This window comes from Loxodonta africana, chromosome 1 (genome assembly GCF_030014295.1).
Source record: "Loxodonta africana isolate mLoxAfr1 chromosome 1, mLoxAfr1.hap2, whole genome shotgun sequence".
Lineage (NCBI taxonomy): Eukaryota > Metazoa > Chordata > Mammalia > Proboscidea > Elephantidae > Loxodonta > Loxodonta africana.
The window spans coordinates 183,016,959-183,042,764 of NC_087342.1; the positions used below are offsets into that span (position 1 = coordinate 183,016,959).

General features: G+C 38.3%; 1 protein-coding gene across 2 annotated transcripts in view; it reads left to right on the forward strand.

Moving 5' to 3' along the window:
• Window positions 1-23,619, forward strand: part of NUS1 (NUS1 dehydrodolichyl diphosphate synthase subunit) — a 52,489-nt gene extending 28,870 nt beyond the window's left edge. The window contains exons 5-6 of one of the 2 annotated variants that reach the window (XR_010322794.1): window positions 1,712-22,030; window positions 22,777-23,619. Coding sequence is in view for 1 of the 2 variants with exons in the window: in XM_003404255.4 (XP_003404303.2) it covers window positions 1,712-1,802 (91 nt within the window). In the remaining variant the exon portion in view is untranslated. Of the gene's footprint in view, window positions 1-1,711 lie in introns of both variants that reach the window. The other variant, XM_003404255.4, reaches the window with a different exon arrangement.
• The last annotated feature ends 2,187 nt before the right edge of the window (window positions 23,620-25,806 follow it).

A 25,806-nucleotide genomic window follows, 5' to 3' on the forward strand; every position in this document is an offset into this window, starting at 1 on the left:
CCTCAATGAGATGGATTGACACAGTGGCTGCAACAATGGGCTCAAGCATAACAACGATTGTGAGGATGGTGGTGCACTACTGGGCAGTATTTCATTCTCTTGTACATAGGGTCACTATGAGTCAGAACTGACTCGAAGGCACCTAACAACAATAACAATTTGTACAATAGACGTTTTAATATGGAGTTGAGGATTTAAATCTGATAATAGACATCAGATATCTAGTATATAACAGGCTTTTGCATGGAACTGTTTATATACATGTCTAACTCTTAGCACGTTATATGGAGATTTGCTCTATGTTTGTCTCTCCCTATCAAACGGTGAGCACTGTGATGGTAGGGAATATGTCTTAATCATAATAAGGAGAAGTAGATGGAGGCTGGACCCCTGACAGAACAGACTGGGAAACAACCACCCAGCTTCTGAGACACTGATGGGTGGTGGCACTAAGTGCTTCTTGAGGATTGATAAACAGTGAGGCTGTTGATAAGGGGGACAGAATGAGGAGGACTTCGGAAAGTAGATAGTTTGAGGAGGTCATTAGAAGCAAGCGTTAGCAAATAATGTCACCTAATGTGTCCTTTAAGGAAATCGTTTCAATAGAGTGAAAAAGACAAAAGGTAAATAGCTGGAATTATGAAGAAATGATAAATGCAGGGAATCAGATGACATGTTTCAGAATTCCTGGCAGTCAAAGCAAAGATAAAGAAAGGAACATGTGCAGAGAGAACCACAGGATCAGGCAGGAGTTCTTTCATGGTAGGTCAGTTCTTTTTCTTTTGGTGTGCGTGACTGTTGTACTCAGAATGTGACTTTTGTACTTGGACCATGTGTTTGCCTCTGATCCAGTTTTCCTGAAGAGTCATTATAAAGCTGTATAAATCAGAGGTTTTATTTCATTTTATTTATTGAAAATTATTCTAAGTATTTTAAATACTTGAAGGGGAACCCTCTGGAGGTACGTCCACTGTCTTTAAAGTGCTTGTCTTCACACTATAATTGCTCCCTTGAGCAGTGGGAAATAGTGGTCATTACTGATCGCTCACCACGTTGCCTCAGTGTATTAACCATGTGAGGTTGCTGTGCTGCTCTGTCCAGTGTTAAGCCTGGCTTTCATGAACATCTCAAGCAGTACTGGTTTTACTCTGACCAAGATGAGTCCTTAAAGTAGATTTGAGCAAGACCTTTGTAAGTAGTGCTCTAGCTTTGCATTAATCTAGGCTTAGTACCTAGGTAGTGCAAACAGTTAAGCTCTCAGCTACTAACCGAAAGCTTGGCTGTTGAAACATCCCAAAGGTGCCTCAGAAGAAAGGCCTGGCAATCTGCTTCCAAAAGGTCACGGCCAAAAAGCCCTTTGGAGTGCAGTTCTACTCTGCAGCACGTGGGGTCTCCAGGAATAGGAATCAACTCAGAGGCAACTGATAACTGGTAAATGCTTTAATAGGTTCTGAATCTCTAACTCATTAGAAGTTGCTTTTCTCTTGTGGAAGGAAAGGCAGATTACTTTTTACTTGAACTGTCTCACAGTGTTTTAGTAGAAATGTTTTGGTGTGAGATGGAATTAACTTGACAGCGTGTAACAATAATGCTTATAATTTACTTTCTCCTGTCCTTAACCTCTTTTTGGTTATTATCCTACTGTTTTTCCCCCACCAAAATACAATATATCACCTAATTGCCTTTTTTTTCTCCTGTGTTTTCTTTTCAGCTCTTTGCCTTCCCACCTAAACATCAGTTATGAGGACTTTTTCTCTGCTCTTCGTCAATATGCAGCCTGCGAACAGCGTCTGGGAAAGTAGTTATCCCTGGTTGTGTAATTTGATTTCAGGCTTTTGGAGAAAAGGACCTAAATGACTCTGATGTTTACAAAGCACCTATGAAACCCCGTACACACCCAGTCCGTAACCCTCATAATTTATCAACAAACACAAAAAAGTGTCTTACTTGAGAGTGAGTGAGCGAGTGTGTGTGTGTGTGTATGCGTGCACAATGCACGCACATGTGTATGTATGAAAATAAACTTATTAATGAGGGAAGTATTGGAGAAGGAAATGCATAGACCTGCAACTTTGGGCAAATAGCAGTAATGTTTAGGATTTCAAATTTCAAACTTCAAAGGCTTCAGCCCCAGCTACTTCCCTGTTTTTGTGGGGAGAGGATGGGGTGGTTAGTGCTGTTTGGTGGTGGTTTTGGGGGGAGGGGAATAATTTTCAGTCTTTCCTAGTGACCAAACTTTTCATTTTTAGGAATAATATGTTGACTTTATTAATTGGAAGCGTAATGAGTATTAGGAATCTCCAAAGGAGTGAAGTCCTGTATTGCTCACATGTTAAAAACTTGTAAACCTTCGGAGCAGAGGGAATGCCTATCTTCAGATATCTGTCCGTTTCCATTTCGTTTTATTATGGTCAAACAATATGACTTGAGAGTACTGCTCTGGTGTCTATGTTCTAGGTTGTGAAGATAATTTTAAAGAGTGGTCTTATAATACTGAAATACGTATTTTAAAAAAACTGAAATATTGAATTCAACAGTCAAAAAAAGGTGAATAGCTGTAATTTTAAAACTAAAGGTGGAAAATTTGCTAAAATGGGAAAAAAATTTTGATTTCCTGTTTTGTTTTGTTGGTGGGCAATGTGCTAGATAGTACCCAAACATGATTTGAAGAGTATTTTCATTAACTATTTTTATTTAAGATCAGCATTTGTTGGAAGTTATCAAGTCAGCTCTTTTCCTGAAACGTCACCTGTTCCTCCTTGGAATGGCACATTTTAGGGCCATGTTATACCCGAGATTTTTACTCAGTAAATCCTGATGGTAACTTTTTTTAAAAAGTTCTCTAAATAGGATTGAGGCTTGTGTAGGGAGTAAAATATTACCAAAACCTACAAAAATCGTTTAATTTTGTGTGTTCTCTTTTGTGATAGAGAACATCACTTTCTGTAATTGTTAAAAATCAATAAATGATTTTTTCACAGGTGTTTAATATTTCTTCCCTCACTGCTTATCCTTGCACAGAAGCCATTCTTTATATTTGATGGACTATTTTGAGAAAACCCCCCTATCAGCAAGTGTACAATAGTTGTAAACTTGTACATTTAAAATAGAATAGCTTAAATTCTAGGTCTCAGAAGTCTGCAAAATAGCAAAGACGACTGGATTTGGAAAGCACGATCGGGAATCTTGTCGAATTCTGAAGCTAAGAGGAGTAAATGTGTTTTGACTTTGGATTACAAAACTCCATTTATGATTTTCCAAATACATTTGAAATAAAAATGATTAAATTAAATTTTGGTCCAGTGATATTACTTTCCATTCAGTCCTTTCACAGTCCTTTGTCCATTGTAAGATTTTTCTTAAAGTCTTAATTTATTGCTAAATATCTTGTGTAAAGCTACAGCATATCTCTAAACTTTACCAGGAAATTTTCAGCTTGTTTCCCTGTACTGTGATCCATGTTCTGTTGAGGCTTTTTTTTGGCCTTAGTTTAAGACTGAATTTATGCCTCTTATAAATATGGTAGATAAAAATGTCTTATAAATACTCTGGAATATGTACAACTTCGATGAATTAAATTTAACAGGCCATACTGAAGTGAAGGGATTTAATATTTCTTGCAATGAAGTTAGTGAAATAAATTACGCACGAGGATATAGCCCAGGTTTGCTAAAGGTTTAATCTTTGAGTCTTTGTTCTTTTTCTCCTATTTTGTAATAATGTAGTTTTACACATCAAAATAAATCTATAAGTTCTGACCTAAGCATGTAATATTCTTAGGCAGAGACCCTTAAAACCATTTGCAAAGGTTTCTGAGTTCAGACATAGGCATTCCAGATCTTCTCACGGGCTCAGCTGCTGGTACGATCTCCCCAACTTTGATGGTGTTGGTCGTTAAGGATTGTCTGTCGGCAGTTCCTACCAGAGTCGTCACAAGGTATGCATCATCGGGGCTCTCTGAACTCTCAAGACAAATGGATCATTTTAAAGAAAAGTGTTGTTAGTCTTCATGGTTTTTGAAAGTTAGTGTCTTTAAGTTGTTTTTTTCTTGACACTGCACACAGTGGCAGTTACCAAATTAAACCTACTTTAATGGATGGCAGCTATTTGGAACATAGCAAGAATTTGGAGGGTTTGAAATCCATTCCCAAGTCTGATTGTGTTTTTTATTTCTTAAAACTAATTACTCTTTCAAAGTTCAAAAGCTGGTTTTTGATGTGAATAACAAATTCCAACATATTGGGACTAAGGCTTATGAGTGCCTTTCTCTGGAAGGAAGATGTTACAGTATCAGTGAACAGTGCCAAATACACTGTGCATATCTACAATTTAATCTTTGAATGTATGTTACTTGACTAGCTCCCTCTTGTTTGTGATGGAACCATGCATAAAAAAAAAAAATCAGTTAAATTCTTGTGATGTTTTGTATGACTGTAGACTTTGGCAACATGTAAATAATGTGTAAAGCAAGTTTTTATGATTAAGGAATCAAATTTATTGACTTTTATTATTGAAAGTTAAAAACTTCACATATATGAACAAACAATAAAAAATATAATCTTTTCATGGACTGTAGTGGTATGTGAATGTTGCCTTTATTCTGAACATTTGGAGGCTGAAGCAATGTAATGAAAAACTCATGACTAGATAGCGATACTATTTTTTTAATGGTATGCCCTTGATTGAAGTAGATTTTCATTTTTACCAGGTTAGACATATTTGAAATTTTTGCTCTTTGTTTTTTGCTAGATAATGGCAAGAGAAAATTTGGCTTTGTCATTTTTAGAATTAGTAAAATTCTACAGTAATTGAAACCTGAATTAACTGAGTATGGAATTGCCAAAAAAATAAAAAGTTTTATGTGTACCCTTTTAAAAAGAAATTTGGCAGTTTTTGTCAAATCAGGAAATAGTAAGACCTATGATTTGTTTTAGGCTACATAGTCACTTTCCAAGGATCTAATAATGAGACAGTTTACTTTTTGTGCATAATTTTCATCTAAAGCTAAGTTTATCAAAGGTCACACTTTAACTTTGGTTAATAGGAAATACCTTTAACAAAATTATTACAGAAAAAGTTTAGAGTAATTGAAATAAAACCCAAGGAATAAGATTAGCATCAACAATTGTCTAAGATCCTAGCTGATAGGCCGTAAACTGTTATATAATTGATGGAAAGGGTGTGTAATAATTTATTTAACATTAAGAAAAATACAATTCATTGTAGAAAAATTAAAGATGTCAGAGAAGCAAAAAGAAAGGAAAATCGTTTTTAGTACAATTACCCAATCAACATTTTGGTACCAATCCTTTAAGATTTTTTTTGTACTTATATTTAAAAAATGAATACTGTAAAAGGTTTAATAAAAAGTTTTTTTTTAAATTATGAACTAGAATTGAGTCTCGTATTCTGTTTTGTATTCTTTTACCTGCTTATAAACAAATTAGCATATGAAATGTAAATGTTTGGAAAAATATAATATTCGGTTATCCTTAATGAATATTTAACCTTGGTTCAAGTTCTGCAAGTAATTTGATGCTTACATATCTTCCATCTGTCTTTTCTTTTTTAAGTTTTATTGTGCTTTAAGTGAAAGTTTACAAACCAAGTCAGTCTCATACAGAAATTTATATACAGCTTGCTATATATTCCTTATTGCTCTCCCCCTAATGAGACAGCATGCTCCTTCCCTCCACTCTCTTTTCGGGTCCATTCGGCCAGGTCCTGACCCCCTCCCATTTCCCCTCCAGACAGGAGATGCCGACATAATCTTGTGTGTCTACTTGATTCAAGAAGCTCACTCTTCACCAGTATCATTTTCTATCCTATTGTCCAGTCCAACCCCTGTCTGAAGAGTTGGCTTTGGGAATGGTTCCTGTCTTGGGCTAACAGAAGGTCTGGGGACCATGACCTCTGGGGTCCTTCTAGTCTCAGTCAGACCATTAAGTCTGGTCTTTTTATGAGAATTTGGGGTCTGCATCCCACTGCTGTCCTGCTCCCTCAGGGGTTCTCTCTTGTGTTCCCTGTCAGGACAGTCATTTGTAGCCTGGCACCAGCTAGTTCTGGTCTCAGGCTGATGTAGTCTCTGGTTTTTGTGGCCCTTTCTGTCTTTTGGGCTCATAATTACCTTGTATCTTTGGTATTCTTCATTCTCCTTTGCTCTAGGTGGGTTGAGACCAATTGATGCGTCTTAGGTGGCCGCTTGCTAGTGTTTAAGACCCCAGATGCCACTCTCCAAAGTGGGACGCAGAATGTTTTCTTTATGGATTTTATTATGCCAGTTGACTTAGATGTTCCCTGAAACCATTGTCCCCAAAGCTCCGTCCCCTGCTATGCTGACCTTCAAAGCATTCAGTTTATTCAGGAAACTGCTTTTGGTTTAGTCCAGTTGTGCTGACCTCTCCTGTATTGTGTGTTGTCTTTCCCTTCACCTAAAATAGTTCTTATCTACTCTCTATTTAGTGAAAATCCCTCTCCCTCCTTCCCTCCCTCCCTCTCCCCTCTCATAACCATCAAAGAATATTTTCTTCTCTGTTTATACTATTTTTCGAGTTCTTATAATAGTGGTCTTACACAATATTTGTCCTTCTGCAACTGACTAATTTCACTCAGCATAATGCCTTGCAGATTCCTCCGTGTTATGAAACGTTTCATGGATTGATCATTGTTCTTTATCAATGTGTAGTATTGTGTGAATATACCATAATTTATTTATCCATGCATCCATTGATGGGCACCTTGGTTGCTTCCATCTATTTGCTATTGTAAACGTTGCTGCAGTGGACATGGGTGTGCATATACCTATTCGTATAAAGGCTCTTATTTCCCTAGGATATATTTCAAGGAGTGGGATTGCTGGGTTGTATGTTAGTTCTATTTCTTGCTTTTTAAGAGAGTGCCAAGTCGATTTCCAAAGTGGTTGTACCATTTTACATTGCTACCAGCAGTGTGTAAGTGTTCCAGTCTCTCCACAACCTCTCCAGCATTTATTATTTTGTGTTTTTTGGATTAATGCCAGCCTTGTTGGAGTGAGATGAAATCTCATTGTAGTTTTGATTTGCATTTCTCTAATGGCTAATGATCATGAGCATTTCCTCATGTATCTGTTAGCTATGTCTTCTTTAGTGAAGTGCGTGTTCATATCCTTTGCCCATTTTTTAATTGGGTTATTTGTCTTTTTGTAGTTGAGTTTTTGCAGTATCATGTAGATTTTAGAGATCAGATGCTGATCAGAAGTGTCATAGCTGAAAACTTTTTCCCAGTCTGTAGGTAATCTTTTTACTCTTTTGGTGAATTCTTTGGATGAGAATAGTTGTTTGATGTTTAGGAGCTCCCAGTTATCTAGTTTTTCTTCTACATTGTTAGTAATGTTTTGTATACTGTTTATGCCATGTATTAGGGCTCCTAGCATTGTCCCTGTTTTTTCTTCCATGATCTTTATCGTTTCAGGTTTTATATTTAGGTCTTTGATCCATTTTGATTTAGTTTTTGTGCATGGTGTGAGGTATGGGTCTTGTTTCATTTTTTTGCAGATGGATATCCAGTTATGCCAGCACCATTTGTTAAAAAGAGTGTCTTTTCCCCATTTAACTAATTTTGGGCCTTTGTCAATTATCAGCTGCTCTGGATTCTCAATTCTGTTCCATTGGTCTATGCATCTGTTGTTGTACCAGTACTAGGCTGTTTTGACTACTGTTTTAAAATCAGGTAGAGTGAGGCCTCCCACTTTGTTTTTTTCCAGTAGTGCTTTCTTATCTGGGGCCTCTTTCTCTTCCATAAGAAGTGGGTGATTTGTTTCTCCATCTTATTAGAAAATGTTGTTGGAATTTGGATTGCAATTGCATTGTATCTCTAGATGGCTTTTGGTAGAGTAGACATTTTTACAATGTTAAGTCTTCCTATCCATGAGCAAGGTATGTTTTTCCACTTATGTAGGTCTTTTTTTGTGTGTGTGTGTGGAAACCCTGGCGGTGTAGTGGTTAAGTGCTACGGCTGCTAACCAAAGGGTCAGCAGTTGAGATCCACCAGGTGCTCCTTGGAAACTCTATGGGGCAGTTCTACTCTGGCCTTTGGGGTCGCTATGAGTCGGAATCGACTCGAAGGCACTGGGTTTGGTTTTGTTTTGTTTTTTTTTTTTGGTTTCTTGCAGTTTTCTTTGTATAGGTCTTTCACATATCTGATAAGATTTATTCCTAAGTATTTTATCTTCTTGGGGGCTACTGTAAATGGTATTGATTTGGCGATTTCCCCTTTGATGTTCTTTTTGTTGGTGTGGAGGAATCCAACTGATTTTTGTATGTTTATCTCGTATTGGGAAACTCTGCTGAATTCTCCTATTACTTTCAGTAGTTTTCTTGAGGATTCTTTAGGGTTTTCTGTGTATAAGATCATGTCATCTGCAAATAGAGATACTTTTACTTCTTCTTACCAATATGGATGCCCTTTATTTCTTTATCTAGCCTAGTTGCTCTGGCCAGAACCTTCAGCACAATGTTGAATAAGAGTGGTGATAAAGGACATTGTTGTCTGATTCCTGATCTCAAGGGGAATGCTTTCAGACCCTCTCCATTTAGGATGATGTTGGCTGTTGCCTTTGTATAAATGCCCTTTATTATATTGAGGAATTTTCCTTCTATTCCTATTTTGCTGAGAGTTTTTATCATGAATGAGTATTGAACTTTGTCAAATGCCTTTTCTCCATCAATTGATAAAATCATGTGGTTCTTGTCTTATATGATGGATTACATTGATGGTTTTTCTAATGTTGAACCATCCCTGCATACCTGTATGAATCCCACTTGGTCATCCTTCCATCTATCTTGTAGAGATTCAAGGACTATAAATTAATTTACCATGACTCGCATCGAGATGATTATAAAAAAAAAATTAGATGTAGTTCCAGTCCAAACTATTTGCATTGTCTGCTGTTGACCATAGTACCCTCCATTGGTGCTAATAATTTAAAATGCTGCTATGAGGACAAGAAAAATGCATTGTTTGACTTGGAGAAGGAACGGAAAAAAAAAAACCAAACCCCGTTGCCGTTGAGTTGATTCTGACTCATAGTGACTCTGTCCCATATGGTTTCCAAGGAGTGCCTGGTGGATTTGAACTGCCAGCCTTTTGGTTAGCAGCCGTAGCTCTTAACTACTGCGCCACCAGGGTTTCCTGGAGAAGGAAAGCCTGAGCAAAATGGAAAAAATAATAGGAGTAAGTGCTTACAGCATAGTTGTATACTTGTCTATTTAATATTTTCATTACAATGAAGACTGATTTCTACTCCTGTATCTTTTATGTATTTGGTTCTGTGACCCCTTCATTATTAAATTTGTAGTTTGTAGTGTTATTCCTTAGTAACAGCTGTGCATATTAAATTTCTTATTTTTACATTTAATCAAGAAGTATAAGGGTAATGGTAATAGTAGCCAGCTGTTTTCTCCAGAGAGGAACCTTTGTCCTAATTAGGTGTTGCGTAATTTGAAATAAAATGGGACATCAAGAAAAATGTGGAAGCAACTTACCTGGAGATGTTTGATAGCATTTGTCTAGTGCTGTGGTTCTCGTCCGGGAGTGACTTTGCCGCATGGTGCACATTTGACAATGTCTGGAGGCATTTTTGATTGTCGCAGCTGGGTGGGGGTGAATACTACTGGCATCTAGTGGGAAGAGGCCAGGAATGCTGCTAAATGTCGTACAACTAACAGGACAGCACTGAAAGCAACCAAGTATCTGGCCCCAAATGTCAGTAGTACTGAGGCTGAGAATCTGGTCTAGCATGCGATTTTCATCACTTTGTCACTGTGCTTTTATTTGGGATGTAGGTGGTGGTAATAGATGTTGCCTTAGGGAAACTTTAAAAAACAAGTTTGTTAAGATCTGTAGATCCTAGTTTGGAGATGAAATAAATTATTGTTTTAGATATGCATGTTTTAATTATATTACATGAAATGATAAAATTTTTCCCATTCATGAGAGTAGTTTTAGGTTTACACAATAGTTGAAATTACAAAAAATTCCCAAATACTTCCTCTCCTCTTGCCCACAATTTCCCGTTATTCACGTCTTGTGTTAATGTATTTGTTACAATTCATGAATCAATATCAGAAAATTACTAGTTTAAGTCTATAGTTTATATTAGGGTTAACTGTGTTGTACAGTCCTATGGTTTTTGACAAATGCATAATGTCATATGTTCACCATTACAGTACCATACAGAATAGTTTTACTGCCCTAAAAATCCCCTATGTGCCATCTGTTCGTCCCTTTCTGTCTACCACCATCCCCTCAAGCCACTGACAACTAGTGATCTTTTTAGTAGCTGTATAGTTTTGCCTTTAACAGAATGTCATATGGTTGGAAGCATACAATGCCTTTTCAGACTGACTTCTTTGACTTTGCAATGTGCATTTAAAGTTTGTCCATGCCTTCCTGGCTTGATAGCTTATTTGGTTTTATTGCTGAATAAGATTATGTTGTATGGATCTAACAATTTGTTTATCCATTCACCTATTGAAGGGCCTCATGGTTGCTTCTGGTGTTTTTGTAATGAATAAAGATAATATAAACATTGATGTGCAGGTTTGTGTGTGGACGTAGTTTTCAAGTTATGAGTAGATGCCTAGAAGCATGGTTGCTGGACTATACAGGACTGTTTAGCTTGTAAGAAACTGCCAGACTGTCTTCCAAAGTGGCTGCCATTTTGCAGCCCTGCCAGCAAGGATGAGAGTTTCGGTGGCTTTGCATGCTTGCCAGCATTTGGTATCAGCATTTTGGATTCTACCCATTTACCTTTTTTCAATTTTTGCAATTCTCTAATGGCATTATGTTGAGCATCTTTTCATATGTTTGTCATCGGTATATATTCTCTAATGAGGCAATCTGTACCGATCTTTTGCCCATTTTTTAATTGATTTCTTGTTGAATTTTAAGAAGTTTTTGTTGTTTTTTTAAATATACTTCAGATACAAGCCCTTTAACAGATGTGTGATTTACAGTATTTTCTCCCAATCTGTGACTTTGCTTTTCATTCTTTTAACAGTGGTCTTTTACAGAGCATAATGTTTTAATTTTAAGAAAGTTCGTCTCACAATTTTTTCCTTTCATGGATTGTGCTTTTGGTGTTGTATCTAATAACTCATTGCCAAACCTAAGGTCACCTAGATTTTCTATGTTATGCAAGTTATTGTATAGTTGATTTTTTAACATTTAGGTCTATGATCCATTTCGAATTAATTTTTGCAGAATATGTAAGGCCTGTGTCTCGATTGATTATTTTGCATGTGGATGTCCAGTTGCTTGAGTACCGTTTGTTGAAAAGACTCCTTTCTTCATAGGATTGCTTTTGCTCCTTTGTCAAAGATCAGTTAACTATTGGTGTGGGTCTCTTTCTGGGATCTACACTTGTTTTTGAGGTCATAGCTCCAAGAATAATGACTAAATTATTGTTAAATTTTCTTGCATTTTAAAAAATAATTCATCTGGTGACTTTTTACCCAGAAATAGACCTACAACAATATAATCAACTTATCTTTGACAAAGACCAAAAGCAATCCTATGAAGAAAGGAGTCTTTCCAACAAATGGTACTGGAGCAACTGGACACTCTAGTACTGAAATTTTTGGAGGAGCCCTGGTGGCACAGTGGTTAAAGCACTTGGCTGCTAACCTAAATATCTGCAGTTTGAACCCACCAGCTGCTCTGCAGGAGAAAGATGTGGCAGTCTGCTATAAAGATTTACAGCCTTGGCAGTTCTTCTCTGTCCTGTAGGTTTGCTTCGAATCAGAATCGATTCAGTGATAATGGTTTTTTTTTTTTTTTGGAATGCCCGAAATCCATTTTCTTTTTTAAAATACTTTATTTGTTGTTGCTATTGAAGATATACACAATAGAAAATACACCAACTCAACAATTTCTACATGTACAACTCATTGAACCTTTAAAAAATTTTTTTCTATGTACGTATTTTTTATTGTATTCAGATGAAGTTTTCAAGAACAAATTAGTTTCTCATTAAACAATTAATACACATACTGTTTTGTGACATTGGTTGCCAACCCCATGACATGTCAATACTCTCCCCTTCTTGACCTTGGTTCCCCATTACTAGCTTTCCTGTCCTTCCAGCCTTCTCATCCTTGCTTCTGGGCTGGTGTGCCCGTGTGGTCTAGTTTTATGAGCCTGTCTCATCTTTGGCTGAAGGATAAACCTCAGGAGTGATTTAAATACTGAGTTAAAAGGGTGTCCTAGGGCCATACTCCTGGAGTTTCTCCAGTCTCTGTCAGACCAGTTAGTCTGTGTTTTTTTGGAATTAGAATTTTGCTCTAAATTTATCTCCAACTCTGTCCAGGACCCTCTATTGTGATCCCTGTCACAGCACTTGGTGGTAGTAGCCAGGCACCATCTAGTTGTATTGGACTCAGTCTGGTGGAGGCTGTGGTAGTTGTGGTCTGTTAGTCATTTGAACTAATCTTTCCCTTGTGTCTTTGGTTTCCTTCATTCTTCCTTCCTCCAGGCTGGGTGTGACCAGTGGAGTATCTTAGATAGCTACTAACAAGCTTTTAAGACCTAGACACTACTCACCAAAGTAGGATGTAAAACATTTTCTTTATAAACTGTGTTACACCAGTTGAGCTACATGTCTCCTGAGACCATCCATGATCTCCAGGACTCAGTCCAGTAATTCGGTTCCTCAAGGAGTTTAGGTGTGTCTGTGAAGCTTCCATGACCTTGCCTTGGTCAGGTTGTTCTGGCTTCCTCAGAATTGTGTACTGCCTTACCCTTCACCAAAGTTACCACTTATCTACTGTCTAGTTAGTATTTTACCCTTCCCACTCCTCTCCTCCCTTGTAACCATCAAAGATTGTTTTTTTGTGTGTTTTTTATGTGTATACCTTTTCATGCGTTTTTATAATAGTGGTCTCAGGCGGTATTTGTCCTTTTGTGATTAACTTATTTCACTCAGCATAATGCCCTCCAGATTCATCCATGTTGTAAGATATTTCACAGATTCATCATTGTTCTTTACCATTGGGTAGTATTCCATTGTATGTACATATAATTTGTTTATCCATTCATCTGTTGATGGGCACTTAGGTTGTTTCCATCTTTTTGCTGTTGTGAATAATGCTGCAGTGATCATGGGTGTGCATGTGTCTATTCATGTGATGGCTCTTATTTCTCTAGGACACATTCCTAGAAGTGGGATTGCTGGATCAAGTGGTATTTCTATTTCTAGCTTTTTCAGGAAGCACCATATCATTTTCTAAAATGGTTGTATCATCTTGCGTTCCCATTAGCAGTGCATAGGAGTTCCAGGCTCTCCACAGCCTCTCCAACATTTGTTGTTTTCTTACTTTTCTGATTCGTGCCAGTAATACCAGGGTGAGATGGCATCTCATTGCAGTTTTGATTTGCGGTTCTCTAATGGCTAGTGATCGAGAGCATTTTCTCATGTATCTTCTAGCTGCCTGAATGTCTTTTTTGATGAAGTGTCTGTTCATATCCTTTGCCCATTTTTTAATTGGATTATTTGTCTTTTTGTTGTAGAGATGTTGGATTTTCCTGTAGATTTTAGAGATTAGAACTTTGTCAGATTTGTCATAGCCAGAATTTTTTTTTTCCCAGTCTGTAGGTTCTCTTTTTACTCTTTTGGTGAAGTCTTTTGATGAGCATGAGTGTTTAATTTTTAGAAGATCCCAGTAATCTATCTTATCTTCTGGTGTTTGTATATTGTTAGTTATGGTTTGTATGCTGTGTATGCCATATATTAGGGCCTCTAGCATTTGCTTTATTTTTTCTTCTATGATCTTTAGAGTTTTTGATTTTATATTTAGGTCTTTGACCCATTTTGAATTAGTTTTTGTGTATGGTGTGAGGTATGGGTCCTGATTCATTTTTTTGCTGATGGACATCCAGTTTTGCCAGCACCATTTGTTTAAAAGACTATCTTTTCCCCCATTTGATGGACTTTGGGCCTGTGACCATCAGGTGACCATCGGTGGATGGATTTACATCTGGGTTCTCAATTCTGTTCCATTGGTCAATGTGTCTGTCATTATAACATTACAAGGCTGTTTGACTACTGTAGCTGTATAGTAGGTTCTGAGGTCAGGTAGTGCGAGCCCCCCTACTTCAGTAGTTCTTTACTTTTCTGGGGCCTCTTCCTTTTCCATATAAAGTTAATGATAAGCTTTTCCATCTTGTTAAAGAAAGCTGTCAGTATTTGGATCAGGATTGCATTGTATTTGTAGATTGCTTTGGGTAGAATTGACATTTTCACAATGTTGAGTCTACCTATCCACGAGCATAGTATGTTTTTCCGTTTATGTGAGTCTTTTTTGATTTCTTGCAGTTGTGTTTTGTAGTTTTCTTTGTATAGTTCTTTTACATTCCTGATTAGGTTTATTCCTAAGTGTTTTATTTTTTTAGGGGCTATTATGAATGGTGTTGTTTTTCTGATTTCCATTTCAGTAGTTCTCTTTATTGGTGTATAGGAATCCACCTGATATTTGTATGTTTATCTTGTATCCTGCTCCTCTGCTGAATCTATTAGTTCCAGTAGTTTTCTCATGGAGTTTTTTGGGTTCTGTATAGTATCATATCATCTGCAGATAGGGACAGTTTTACTTCTTCCTCACCAATTTGGATGCTCTTTATTTCTTTTTCTTGCCTTATTGCTCTAGGTAGGACTTCCAACACAATGTTAAATAGGAGTGGGGATAAAGGGCATCCCTGTCTTGTTCCTGTTTTCAAGGGGAATGCTTTCAGCCTCTCTCCATTAAGAACGATGTTAGCTGTTGGTTTTGTATAGATGTCCTTTATTATGTTGAGGAATTTCCCTTCTCTACCTATAATATTGAGAGTATTTTATCAGGAATGCATGTTGGACTTTGTCAAATGCCTTTTCTGCATCGATTGAGATGATACGGTTTTCTTTTATTTTTGTAGTGGATTACATTGATTGATTTTCTAATGTTGAACCATCCTTGCATACCTGGTATGAATCCCCCTTGGTTGTGGTGTATTATTTTTTTGACGTGATGCTGAACTCTAACGGCTAGAATTTTGTTAAGAATTTTTGCATCTATATTCATGAGAGATATTGGCCTGTAATTTTCTATTTTTAAGAGTCTTTTCCTGGTTTGGTATCAGGGTTATGCTGGCTTCATAGAATGAATTAGAAATATCGCTTCCTTTTGTATGTTCTGAAATAGTTTAAGTAGTACTGGTGCCAGCACTTCTCTGAATGTTTGGTAGAATTCTCCAGTGAAGCCCTCTGGGCCAGGTTTTTTTTTTGTTGTTATCGTGAGTTTTTATTACCTTTTCAATCTCTTGTCTTCTTATGGGTCTGTTCAGATTTTCGACTTCAGTTTGTGTTAGTTTGGGTAGGTAATGTATTTGTACTATTTCCTCTAGGTTTTCAAACTTCCTCTAGATTTTCAAATTTGATGGAGTATAGTTTTTCATAGTACTCTGTTACAATCGTTTTTATTTCAGTTGAGTCTGTTGTAATGTTCTCATTTCATTTCTTGTGTGGGTTATCTGCATCCTCTCCTGTTTTTCTTTTGTCAGTTTGTCCGATGGTTTGTCAATTTTGTGATCCTTTCAAAGAACCAACTTTCGACTTTGTTGATTCTGTTGTTTTTCTGTTCTTGATTTCATTTATTTCTGATCTGGTCTTTATTATTTCCTTTTTCTGGTGACTGTGGGCTTCTTTTCCTGTTCTCCTTCTATTCGTTTGAGTTGTGTAACTAATGTTTTGATTTTGTCCCTTCTTTTTTGTTGTGTGTGTCTGTTCCTACAAATTGGCCTCTGAGCACTGCCTTTGCTGTGTTCCAAAGGTTTTGGTATGATACGTTTTCATTCTAGGGATTTTTTAAATTCCATCTTTGATTTCTTGTATTACCCATTGGTTTTTAAGCAGGATGTTATTCAGTTTCCATGTATTTGATTTTTTTCCTTGATTTTCCTATCATTAATTTTTACTTTTATGACATTGTGATCAGAAGATACTTCATATTATCTCAGTGTTTTGGATTTTGTTGAGGGTTGCTTTGTGGCCTAAGATGTGGTCTATTCCGGAGAACACTCCATGTGTGTTGGAAAAGAATGTATACTTTGCTGCTATTTGGGGAATGTTCTATATATGTCTGTGAGGTCAAATTGGTTGATTATGGCCTTTAGATCTTCTATATCTTTGTTGAGTTTCTTTCTAGATGTTCTGTCCTTTACTGAGAATTGTGTGTTGAAATCTCCTGTTATTGTGGAACTTTCAATTTCTCTTTTCAGTGCTGTTAGAGTTTATGTATTTTGGAGCCCTGTCATTGAGTGCATAGATATTATGGTTATGTCCTCATGGTGAATTTTCCCTTTAATCATTATATAATGTCATTCTTTTTCTTTTATTTTGAATTTTGTTTTAAAGTCTATTTTATCTGAGATTAGTAATGCCACTCCTGCTCTTTTTTGCTTGCTCTTTGCTTGGTATATTTTCGTCCTTTCTTTGATTTTTGATATATTTATATCTTGGTGTCTAAGGTGTGTCTCTTGTAGACAGCGTATTGATGGGTCCTCTTTTATATCCTGTCGCTCTCTGTCTCTTTATTGGTGCATTTATGTCATTTACATTCAGTGTGACTATTGATAGGTGTGAGTTTATTGGTGTTATTTTGTAGTGCTGTTTTTGTTTTGCTGGCATTTTGTTTCCTACTCTCCTGTGCTGAATTCCTTTTGTGTGTGTGTGTGTGGATTTTTTTTGCATGTGTGTCTTTCCTTTTTGTAGATTTTGTGTTTACTGAGACTTTATTTTTTTCTTCTTTGTTTTGATGTTTGTTAACTTTCTTTGTGGTTACCCTGAAATTTACCAATATCTTCCTAAGTTTAAACTTAGTCTTTTTTTTAACCTTGCTTTGTTTTTTTGGATTTCCCTGTCTGGGTTGACTTCTGGTTGCTCTGCCCAGTGTTCTAGTCTTGGGTTGATACCTGATATTATTGATTTTCTAACCAAAGAACTCCCTTTAGTATTTCTTATAGTTTTGGTTTGGTTTTTACGAATTCCCTCAACTTGTGTTTATCTGGAAATGTCTTAATTTCACCTTCATATTTAAGAGACAGTTTCGATGGATATGTAATTCTTAGCAGGAAGGTTTTTTCCTTCAATTTTTTAAATATGTCATCCCATTGCCTTCTTGCCTGCATGGTTTCTGGCAGGTAGTCTGAGCTTATTCTTATTGGCTCTCCTTTGTAGGTGACTTTTCGTTTATCCCTCACTGCTCTTGTAATTCTCTCTTTATCTTTGGTTTTGGCAAGCTTGATTATAACATGTCTTGGTGACTTTCTTTTAAGATCTACCTTATGTGGAGTTCGATGAGCATCTTGGATAGATATCTTCTCATCTTTCACAATATCAGGGAAGTTTTCTGCCAACAAATCTTCAACAATTTTCTCTGTATTTTCTGTTATCCCTCCCTGTTCTGGTACTCCAGTCACTCATAGGTTATTTCTCTTGATAGAGTCCCACATGATTCTTAAGGTTTCTTCATTTTTTTTTTTAATTCTTTTATCTGATTTTTCTTCAAATATTTTAGTGCCAAGTGATTTATCTTCGAGTTCAGAAATTCTAGCTTCTACTTGCTCAATTCTGCTCCTCTGACTGTCTATTGAGTTATCTAGTTCTGTAATTTTATTGTTAATCTTCTGAATTTCTGATTGCTGTGTGTCTATGGATTTTTCCAGCTTATTAAACTTTCATTATGTTCCTGAATAATTTTCTAATTTCTTCGGTTGCTTTATCTGTATGTTCCTTGGCTTGTTCTGTATGTTGCCTCATTTCCTTCCTGATGTCTTGAGGGTTCTGTATATTAAGCTTTTGTATTCTGCATCTGGTAATTCCAGGAATGCACTTTCATCTAGAAGATCCCTGGATTCTTTGTTTTTAGAGCCTGTTGAGGTGATCATGGTCTGTTTCTTTATGTGAGTTGACATTGACTGTTGTCTCCGAGCCATCTATAAGTTATTGTATTAGTTTATGCTTGCTTACTGTGTCATAGCTGCTTGCTTTGTTTTTTTTTTGGTATAACCCTATGGGTTGCTTTAGTGAGCTAGCTTGATTATTTTCACCTTTGGAGCTCTGGTGTCCTGTCCCCAGCTGACTAGAGCTATTATCAGGTATATCAGTCTAAGAGTCCATTCCGTTTTCTTGTATGAATTCAGCTCAGGTTTCCAGGTAGCTGATATCAAGTGTGTGGTACAGGCTCTGTCCTACAGTCTTAGAGGGGCAGGGGTGATTGGTGTATATACCGGTATCTGATTGCAGCAGGGGGTCACGCTCTGAACAAGGCAGGGGGCTGAGAACCAACCCCCAAGTGTCTCTGAGGGAAATGCGTCTCCGTTCCCTAGAGCGTGCTGGTGGGTGGGTTCTGCAGAGGGACCATGGGCACCCAAAGTTTTTGGTTGTAAGGACTGGGAGATACCAGTTATCTTTGGACCCCTGTCGCGGGTGGCTGGGTGACCTGAGTGGAGCTGCCAGTCCTTTGGTCCCTGATGTGGGTAGGTGAGGACCTTGTTTAATAGGCAAAGCAATGTCAAACGTCAAACACCCGCCTTTCCACCGCAGACAGCTGAAATGGTTGGAGTTTGCCAACAAGGGCCTATTCTCCCGAAATAGGCCCACACAGGTCCATGCAGAAGGGAAAGGTGCTCAAGGTCCATGGACGGTTTATGCCTAGAGAGGAGCCGCTTCTGTCCTGAGCTCCCCTGGTTAATGGAGCTAGCAAATTATCTTTTCCCCCCAGTTGCAAATTTTTTCCTTCTCCAAGGCTGGGAGGATGGCTGTAGGTGCTCACTGAGGTCTATCTCAGGCCCAGGGATTCAGCCGCTGAAGCTGGCTTGGGTAAACCAGTCTTTTATTACTTGACATCACCTTGACTTCCTCTCCATTTGAAAGTTCTATACCTACACCGTTTATTACCTCTTTTATTGTTCTGACATTGTTGTCATTTACATATTGACCTCTCTAGTTCCCTACTGTAAATTTTTTAGTTTTGATTTATCCTTGAGAGTGCATTACCTAGGTTGGTATCTGGGTGATGCTGTCTTGAGTCATAGATTCAGACTGCTGTCTGATGTTGGTCCTCTAACTGAAAGACTCCCTTTAATAATTCTTGTAAGTTTGGTTTGTTTTTTACATATTTCCTTAATTTCTGTTTTTCTGGAAATGTGCTAATTTCATCATCATATTTTAGCGGGAGTTTTGCAGGATATATTGTTGGTTGGCAGTGTTTTTCTTTCAAGGTTTTTTTATATATATCATCCCACTGTCTTCTTGACTGTGTGGTTTCTGTTGAGTAATCAGAGCTTAGTCTTATTGTTTCCCCTCTATACATCACTTTTCATTTTTCTCGATCTGCTTTCAGGATTCTTTGATTTTAGCAAATGTGATGTCTTGGTGGTTTCCTTTTGAAGTCTATACTATATGGGGTTCATTGAGCTTTTGGATGGTCAGCTTTTCATCTTTCATGATATTGGGGGAGTTTTCTGTCAGCAATTCTTCAGTGATCATCTCTGTGGTTTCTGTTGTCTCCCCCTGTTCTGGAACTCTGATCACAACCGGATTTTTGCTTTTGATTGTATTTTACCTCACACTCAGGATTTCTTCCTTTTTCTTTGTTGTTTTTGGTGATTTTTCCTCAAAATGGTATCCAGGAATTTGTCTTCAATTTCTTTGTTTCTGTCTTCCATTGCTTCAGATTTGCTCCTAAAACCTCCTAATGCACTGTCCATGTCTGAAATTTTTTTTTATCATTTGGATTTCTAATCGCTGTTTTTGCACGATTGCTAGTTGTTTTAACATTTTGTTTCTGTATTATTTTCCTGAATTCTTCCATTGCTTTATCTGTCTTTTCCATGATTTTGTTTATTTTTTCCTTATTTTTGTCTGTATTTTCCTTCATCACCTGGAGAGCCATGAATATTAGAGTTTTGAATTCCCTATGAGGTAGTTTCAGTCCCTTTTCTTCTACCTGAAGATCATCTGGTGTTTAATTTTGAATGCTTTCTGGAGCCATCCTGTTCTGTTTTTTTATGTTTTGGTATTGTCTGGTGTCTTTGGAACATTCAGGAATTATTTTCTTCATTAATTGACTGTAGATTTGTTTGTTTCATTCTGCTTTTTTTTTGTTGTATTTGTTTATATCTGGGCAGGCAGGCTGGGCTTACTTTGTTGTTTGCTTGTCTGTGGGCATGATACTTCTCACCACCTTGTCCAGGTAGGCAGGGTTGGTTGCTCAGCTATGGTGCAGCAGGGCATGTGCAGTGGAGGGGGAGGAGTGGGTCATTTGCAGCACATACTGGGGCCAACAGGGTGGGATTGGGGTCAGTGCAAGGTAGTGTCTGGTTCACTGCACCTGTGTTGCTCAGGGGTGTGGTGCTCAGCATGCAATGCAGGTAGGCAGGAGGGCAGGGGAAAGATTTGATGTGTGAAGCTAAGTGGGTGTGTGAAAGAAGAGAGAGAAACAGAAAAGAAATGGTGCTGAGGGAGCCTCCCTATGGGATGGTGCGGAGCTGGGGAAGCTGGGTTTCAGTGACTTTCTAGCTGGGCAGTGTGGCACAGCCCATCAAGAAGGCATGGAGATGGCACACATGGGAGTGGTGGGCAGGAGGAAGGAAAGGAGAGAGATTTAAAAAACAGACAATGATGGAGGCTGTTGGTGGGTTGGTGTGGGCTGAGGAAGCCATATGACAATGGCTCTCTAGCTGAGCAATGTGGCACAGCCCATCAAGAAGGGGCTGTGACAGCACATGTGGCTAGGTGGACAGAAGAAAATAGAGGAAGGAAGGAAAAAACAAGAAACCAATAAAAAAAAAATGGCACTGAGGGGGCTCACCAGAGGGGTGATGTGGACCAGGAAAGCTGTAAGCTAGTGGCTCCCCATCCAGGCAGTGTGACTCAGCCTGTCAAGAAGGAGTGAAGATGGCATACATGGCCAAGTGGGCAGGAGAAAGGAAAGGAAGGAAGGGAGGGACAAGAAACCGAGAAAGAGAAAAAAAAGTGGTGCTAAGGCGGCTCACCACTGAGGTGGTGCAAAGTGGGAAAGCCATGAGCTGGTGGCTCCCCAGCTAGGTGGTGTGGCTGAACCCATCAAGAAAGAACAGAGACAGGACATGCAGCCATGTGTGTAGGAGAAAGGGAAGAAAGGAAGAGAGACAGAGACAAGAGACCAAGAAAAGAAAAATGGCGTAAAAGGAGCCCACTGGTATGGTGGTGCAGACCGGGGAAGCCATGTACCAGAAGCTCCCCAACCAGGTGTCATGGCACAGCCCATCAAGAAGGGGCAGAGATGGCACAAGGCACCAGCTGGGTGGGAGAAAGGACAGGAAGTAGGTGAGATAGAAGAAACAAAAACAAGCCAAAAAACAATAAGAAGAAAATGGAACTGAAGGTGCCCGCTGGTGATGGGGTGAATTCAAGTGGCAAGGCCCTGTCCGAGTGACTGCAGCCTGCTAGAAAGCGGCGGAGTCCATGCAGAGGGAAGGAGGATGGGATGTGGGAAAGCATGTATCCCTGGTTACCGAGTGCTCTCTCCTGTTGGGTGCTCCATGAAGTTGCCTTCCTGTACTCCCTGTCCGCCATTCTTGGTGGCTGAGGGGTCCAAGATGGTGAGTCCATGCCTTGTTAACTGGTAGGGGTCCTCTGCTCCGTAGTTGTTCTCTGTTTCTTATTCCATTTGGTGCTTGATTGAGTTCTTTATCCCTTCCTATGATGTTTAGGTTTCCAGGATTTACATTTGTATCTGTTTTACTTAGTTTTTCAGGTCTTTACTGTAGAAGTGTGGCATGGTGCTTTTGTGTATAACAATGGGTTTTTAAGGGAATGTTGATTGAGGTGATTTCAACCTAATGTGATTTCTCCAAATATTACTTGCAGATCAAAATAAGTATTTAGAGTGCTCCTCATAAAGAGATTTTGCTTGTCCTGAAGAAAGATGACTTCTCTGAGGAATTATTTTAGGGAAATAAACCTGTGTATGTTCAGGTATATTTGGAATGTATATATGTGTATGCATAGGTGTATGTGTGTATGTATCTGTGTATGTTTATATGAAAATAAGTTTGTCATTGACTTTAGAGTGTGTGGTGTAGCACCAAATATAAAGTATTCAGGAGATTAACAGAAATGCACAGAAAAGCTCCAGGCAAATAATTTCATTAAATATTTATGCGCTTCATAAAAGCTGAAGCTCCTCTATACATAAATATGCAGAATATCAAATTACTTTTTTTTTGCAAAACCAGACCCTTTCAGATAGACTCTGAGGTCCTCAGGTTATCAGTTGAAATGTAAGATCAGGCATGAAGTTCATAGCCTGTCAATTAATGATGCTTTTGAAAAAGACAGTCCCAGCTCTCCCACTGCCTGCCTCTTCTGGGGTATGGATAAGAAAAGTGAAGTTAAAGCAAGCCTTGTGTGGTTTGGAATGTGGATTTTTTATCAATTTGAAATGAGAAGTAAGTACCTAATGTAAAACAGTACTATTTGACTACTAAACTGGTGATTATGTCCAAGCATTCTACCCTGGATGAAGGCACTCTTCACTATCTGATATTCATATGCTCTCTTAATGAAATTTTGGGGCTGTATACATTCCCAGTTTATTGTAATTTATTCATTTTCCCTGAAAAAATGAATCCCAGGAAAACCTCTAGAATTTCTTCTTTAATCTTTTGTTTATGTTTAATTCAAAAGTCCACAAACAATTATGATTATCTCTTTTTTTCTAGGCACTGGGCTAGGTGCTGGGGATGTGAAAATGAATGTCAAGGGGCCCTGCATTAAAGGGTACAGTATGAGATTAGTGTTGACGAGGAGGAACACTTTTTCCTCAGATATAATGTAAGAGATTTTGAGGTGGTGGGAGACAGACACATAACTGGATAATTGTAATGCAGTGTGGTAAATCCAGTCATGGTCATTTTACCATGTGTTGGATTACAGAGGATACCTAATCCAGTGTGGTCAGGAGGACAGGGAAGAGTTCCAAGAAGAGGTGATGTCTGAGCTGAATAAGAATTGTTTACTGACAGTGAAGATAGTGGGGGCACGTGAGACATCTCAGGAAGGATAGAAAGAATAAGGGCATGGGAATCTCCAACATTTACTGTTGGCTGGAGTGTGAAGCGTGAGGCAGAAAGTAATAAAAAGGAAGCTAAAGAAGAATTTACAGTCTTCAATGCTGAGTTTAAAAGCTTAAAGTTCATCTTGGTAGATATGAAGTAAGGGGATGGAATTGTCGGAATTGCACCTTGGATCACTCTGACAGCTGTAGGGAAAAGAGATTTGAAAGGAACTGTTGTTATTATGCTGGGGGCTATGCCACTGGTATTTAAAATACCAGCAGCATCACCCATGCTGGAAGGGTTTCAATGGATTTTCCAGACTAAGACAGACTGGGAAGAAAGGCCTGGAGGTCCACTTCTGAAAATTAGCCAGTGAAAATCCTACTAATCACAACAGAACATTGTTTGACATAGAGCTGGAAGATGAGCCTTCTAGGCTGAAAGGCACTCAACAATGGATTTGAGCATACCAACAATTGTGAAGATGGCACAGGACCAGACAATGCTTTGTTATACGTGGAGTCCCCATTAATCAGAGCCAACTTGACGGGAAGTAGTTAGAACATACAGTGAGATAGTGAGTTTGATGCAAGAAAACTAGCCTTTGAATCCCTCTCATCTCTACATGCATTCTTTCAATAATTTCATTCATTCTCATGGCTTTAGCTACCACTTTAAATGAATGAATCTCTATATTTCTAGCCACAATCTTTACTAAGCTCCACATGTACAAATCTACCATACTGAACATCTTTATGTGGAGGTTTTCTGGACACCTTACACATCTATCCCAAACTACTATCTCATCTCAATAAACTTATGACACTTCTCTCTCTGCTAATTTCTATTCAAATCTCTCAAGTCATCCCATATGTAAAATGTCAGAGTCATTTTTGAAATAAACAATTCTTTGCCCCCAAATGGAGCTCTAGTGGCACAGTGGTGAAAGTTCTCTGCTGCTAATTGAAAAGTTTGTGGTTCAAACCCACCACTTGCTCCATGGGAGAAAAATGTGGCAGTCTGCTTCCCTAAACATTTACAGTCTTGGAAATCCTATGAGGCAGTTCTACTCTGTTCTATAAATACAGTCACTGAGTTGGAATCGACTTGATGGCAACAGGTTTGGTTTTTTTTGGCACCTTCGAATTCATTTAGTTGTTCAATTTTAATCAATTTTTTATTCACAAATCTTCTGACTTTTTCTGGTCCCTATGCTCAAGACTATAGTTAGGTCATTATTATGTCAGCTCTGACTCAGTGAACTTACGTACAACAGAATGAAATGTTGGCTGGTCCTGCCTCATCCTCACAATCACTGGCATGTTTCAGTCCACTGTTCTGTCTACTATGCCAATACATCTCACCAAGGGTTTCCCTAGGCCTCATTGGCCCTCTTTTTCACCAAACATGATGTCTTCCAGTGATTGGTCTTTTGCAAAGCAAGTTAGTTGGACGATGTTTTTTTGTGGTCCATAAGATTTTCCTTGGCTAGTTTTTGGAAGTAGATCACCAAGCCTTTTTTCCTAATCTGACTTTGTCTGGAAACTCCACTGGAACCTGTCTACCATGGGTGACCTACTGATATTTGAAATACTGGTGGAATAGCTTCCAGCATCATAACAACACATAAGCCACCACAGTAAAACAAACTGACAAAAGTGGAAGTATGACAGGTGGTGGAAGTACATTGTTTAGACCTTTCTTAGAAGGCCCCTATGCATTGACCTAAAAAGGTCCCCGTGTTTACTTCACCGCAGGCTAGCACTGTTAGCCCAAACCCAATTGTGCCAAATTCTTGCACATCCGATTGCTTTAAACATAGCCCCCCTAAAAAAACCATTTTTTAGCCATTTAGAGCCTACTTTCTTCACATACCCTATGAAACTATACCCAGTATGTGCTAACCATAGATAAGACAAAACTTGTAGCTAGAAAGACCCCAAACTGCTGTTGCCCTTTGGAGTTCTCTGACCCAGTGATTCCGCACCTTGCTGCTGAGCAACATCACCTAGACATGTAAGCCCCCTCTCTGATTTCTCCTTCCTGGAGGTCGCTTGCTGTATTCCCTTTGTGGGTGCTGGCCTTATGCCACTGTCTCTGGAGTCTTTTGCTGGGAGGGACTTTCTGTCTTATGCAACTCTGTCCAAGCACTGCACAATAAAACTTGTGTGTTAGTGCCCCTTATGGTCCTGTCTCTTCCTTGATCAACCCCAAATCTTCGAACTTACCACAATCTTTTATATACTTATGTATACTTTTTTCACTTGACCTATCTTGGACTGACAATGGTGGATTATTAGTGTGTTTCTGTCAACTATTCTTTAAACTTCTGTAGTTTCTGCTTTATGAAAGTGGCTGCTGTGTTATTTGGCACATTTCATGCATGCTGTATCTTCACTGTGAATTGTAGCCTCTTACATTGTAAAGTGCTTTTGGCCTGAGTTCTATCTTGTCAGATATCAATATTACACAAATTAACAATTAAACCTAAATTTCCATTACAGAAAGATCATTAGCTGGTTTATATCATCAGTTAAGATTTATTTCAGAAGCAATGGATGTTTATATAAAATCCCTTAAATATTTGAAATTATTTCCACTGGTAAGTCACCCTATTGTGATTTGGTATGGCGATTTGAATCTGGTCAGTTTTGAGAAAGTTACTTTTGATTGTGCATTTCAACTAGGATGTTG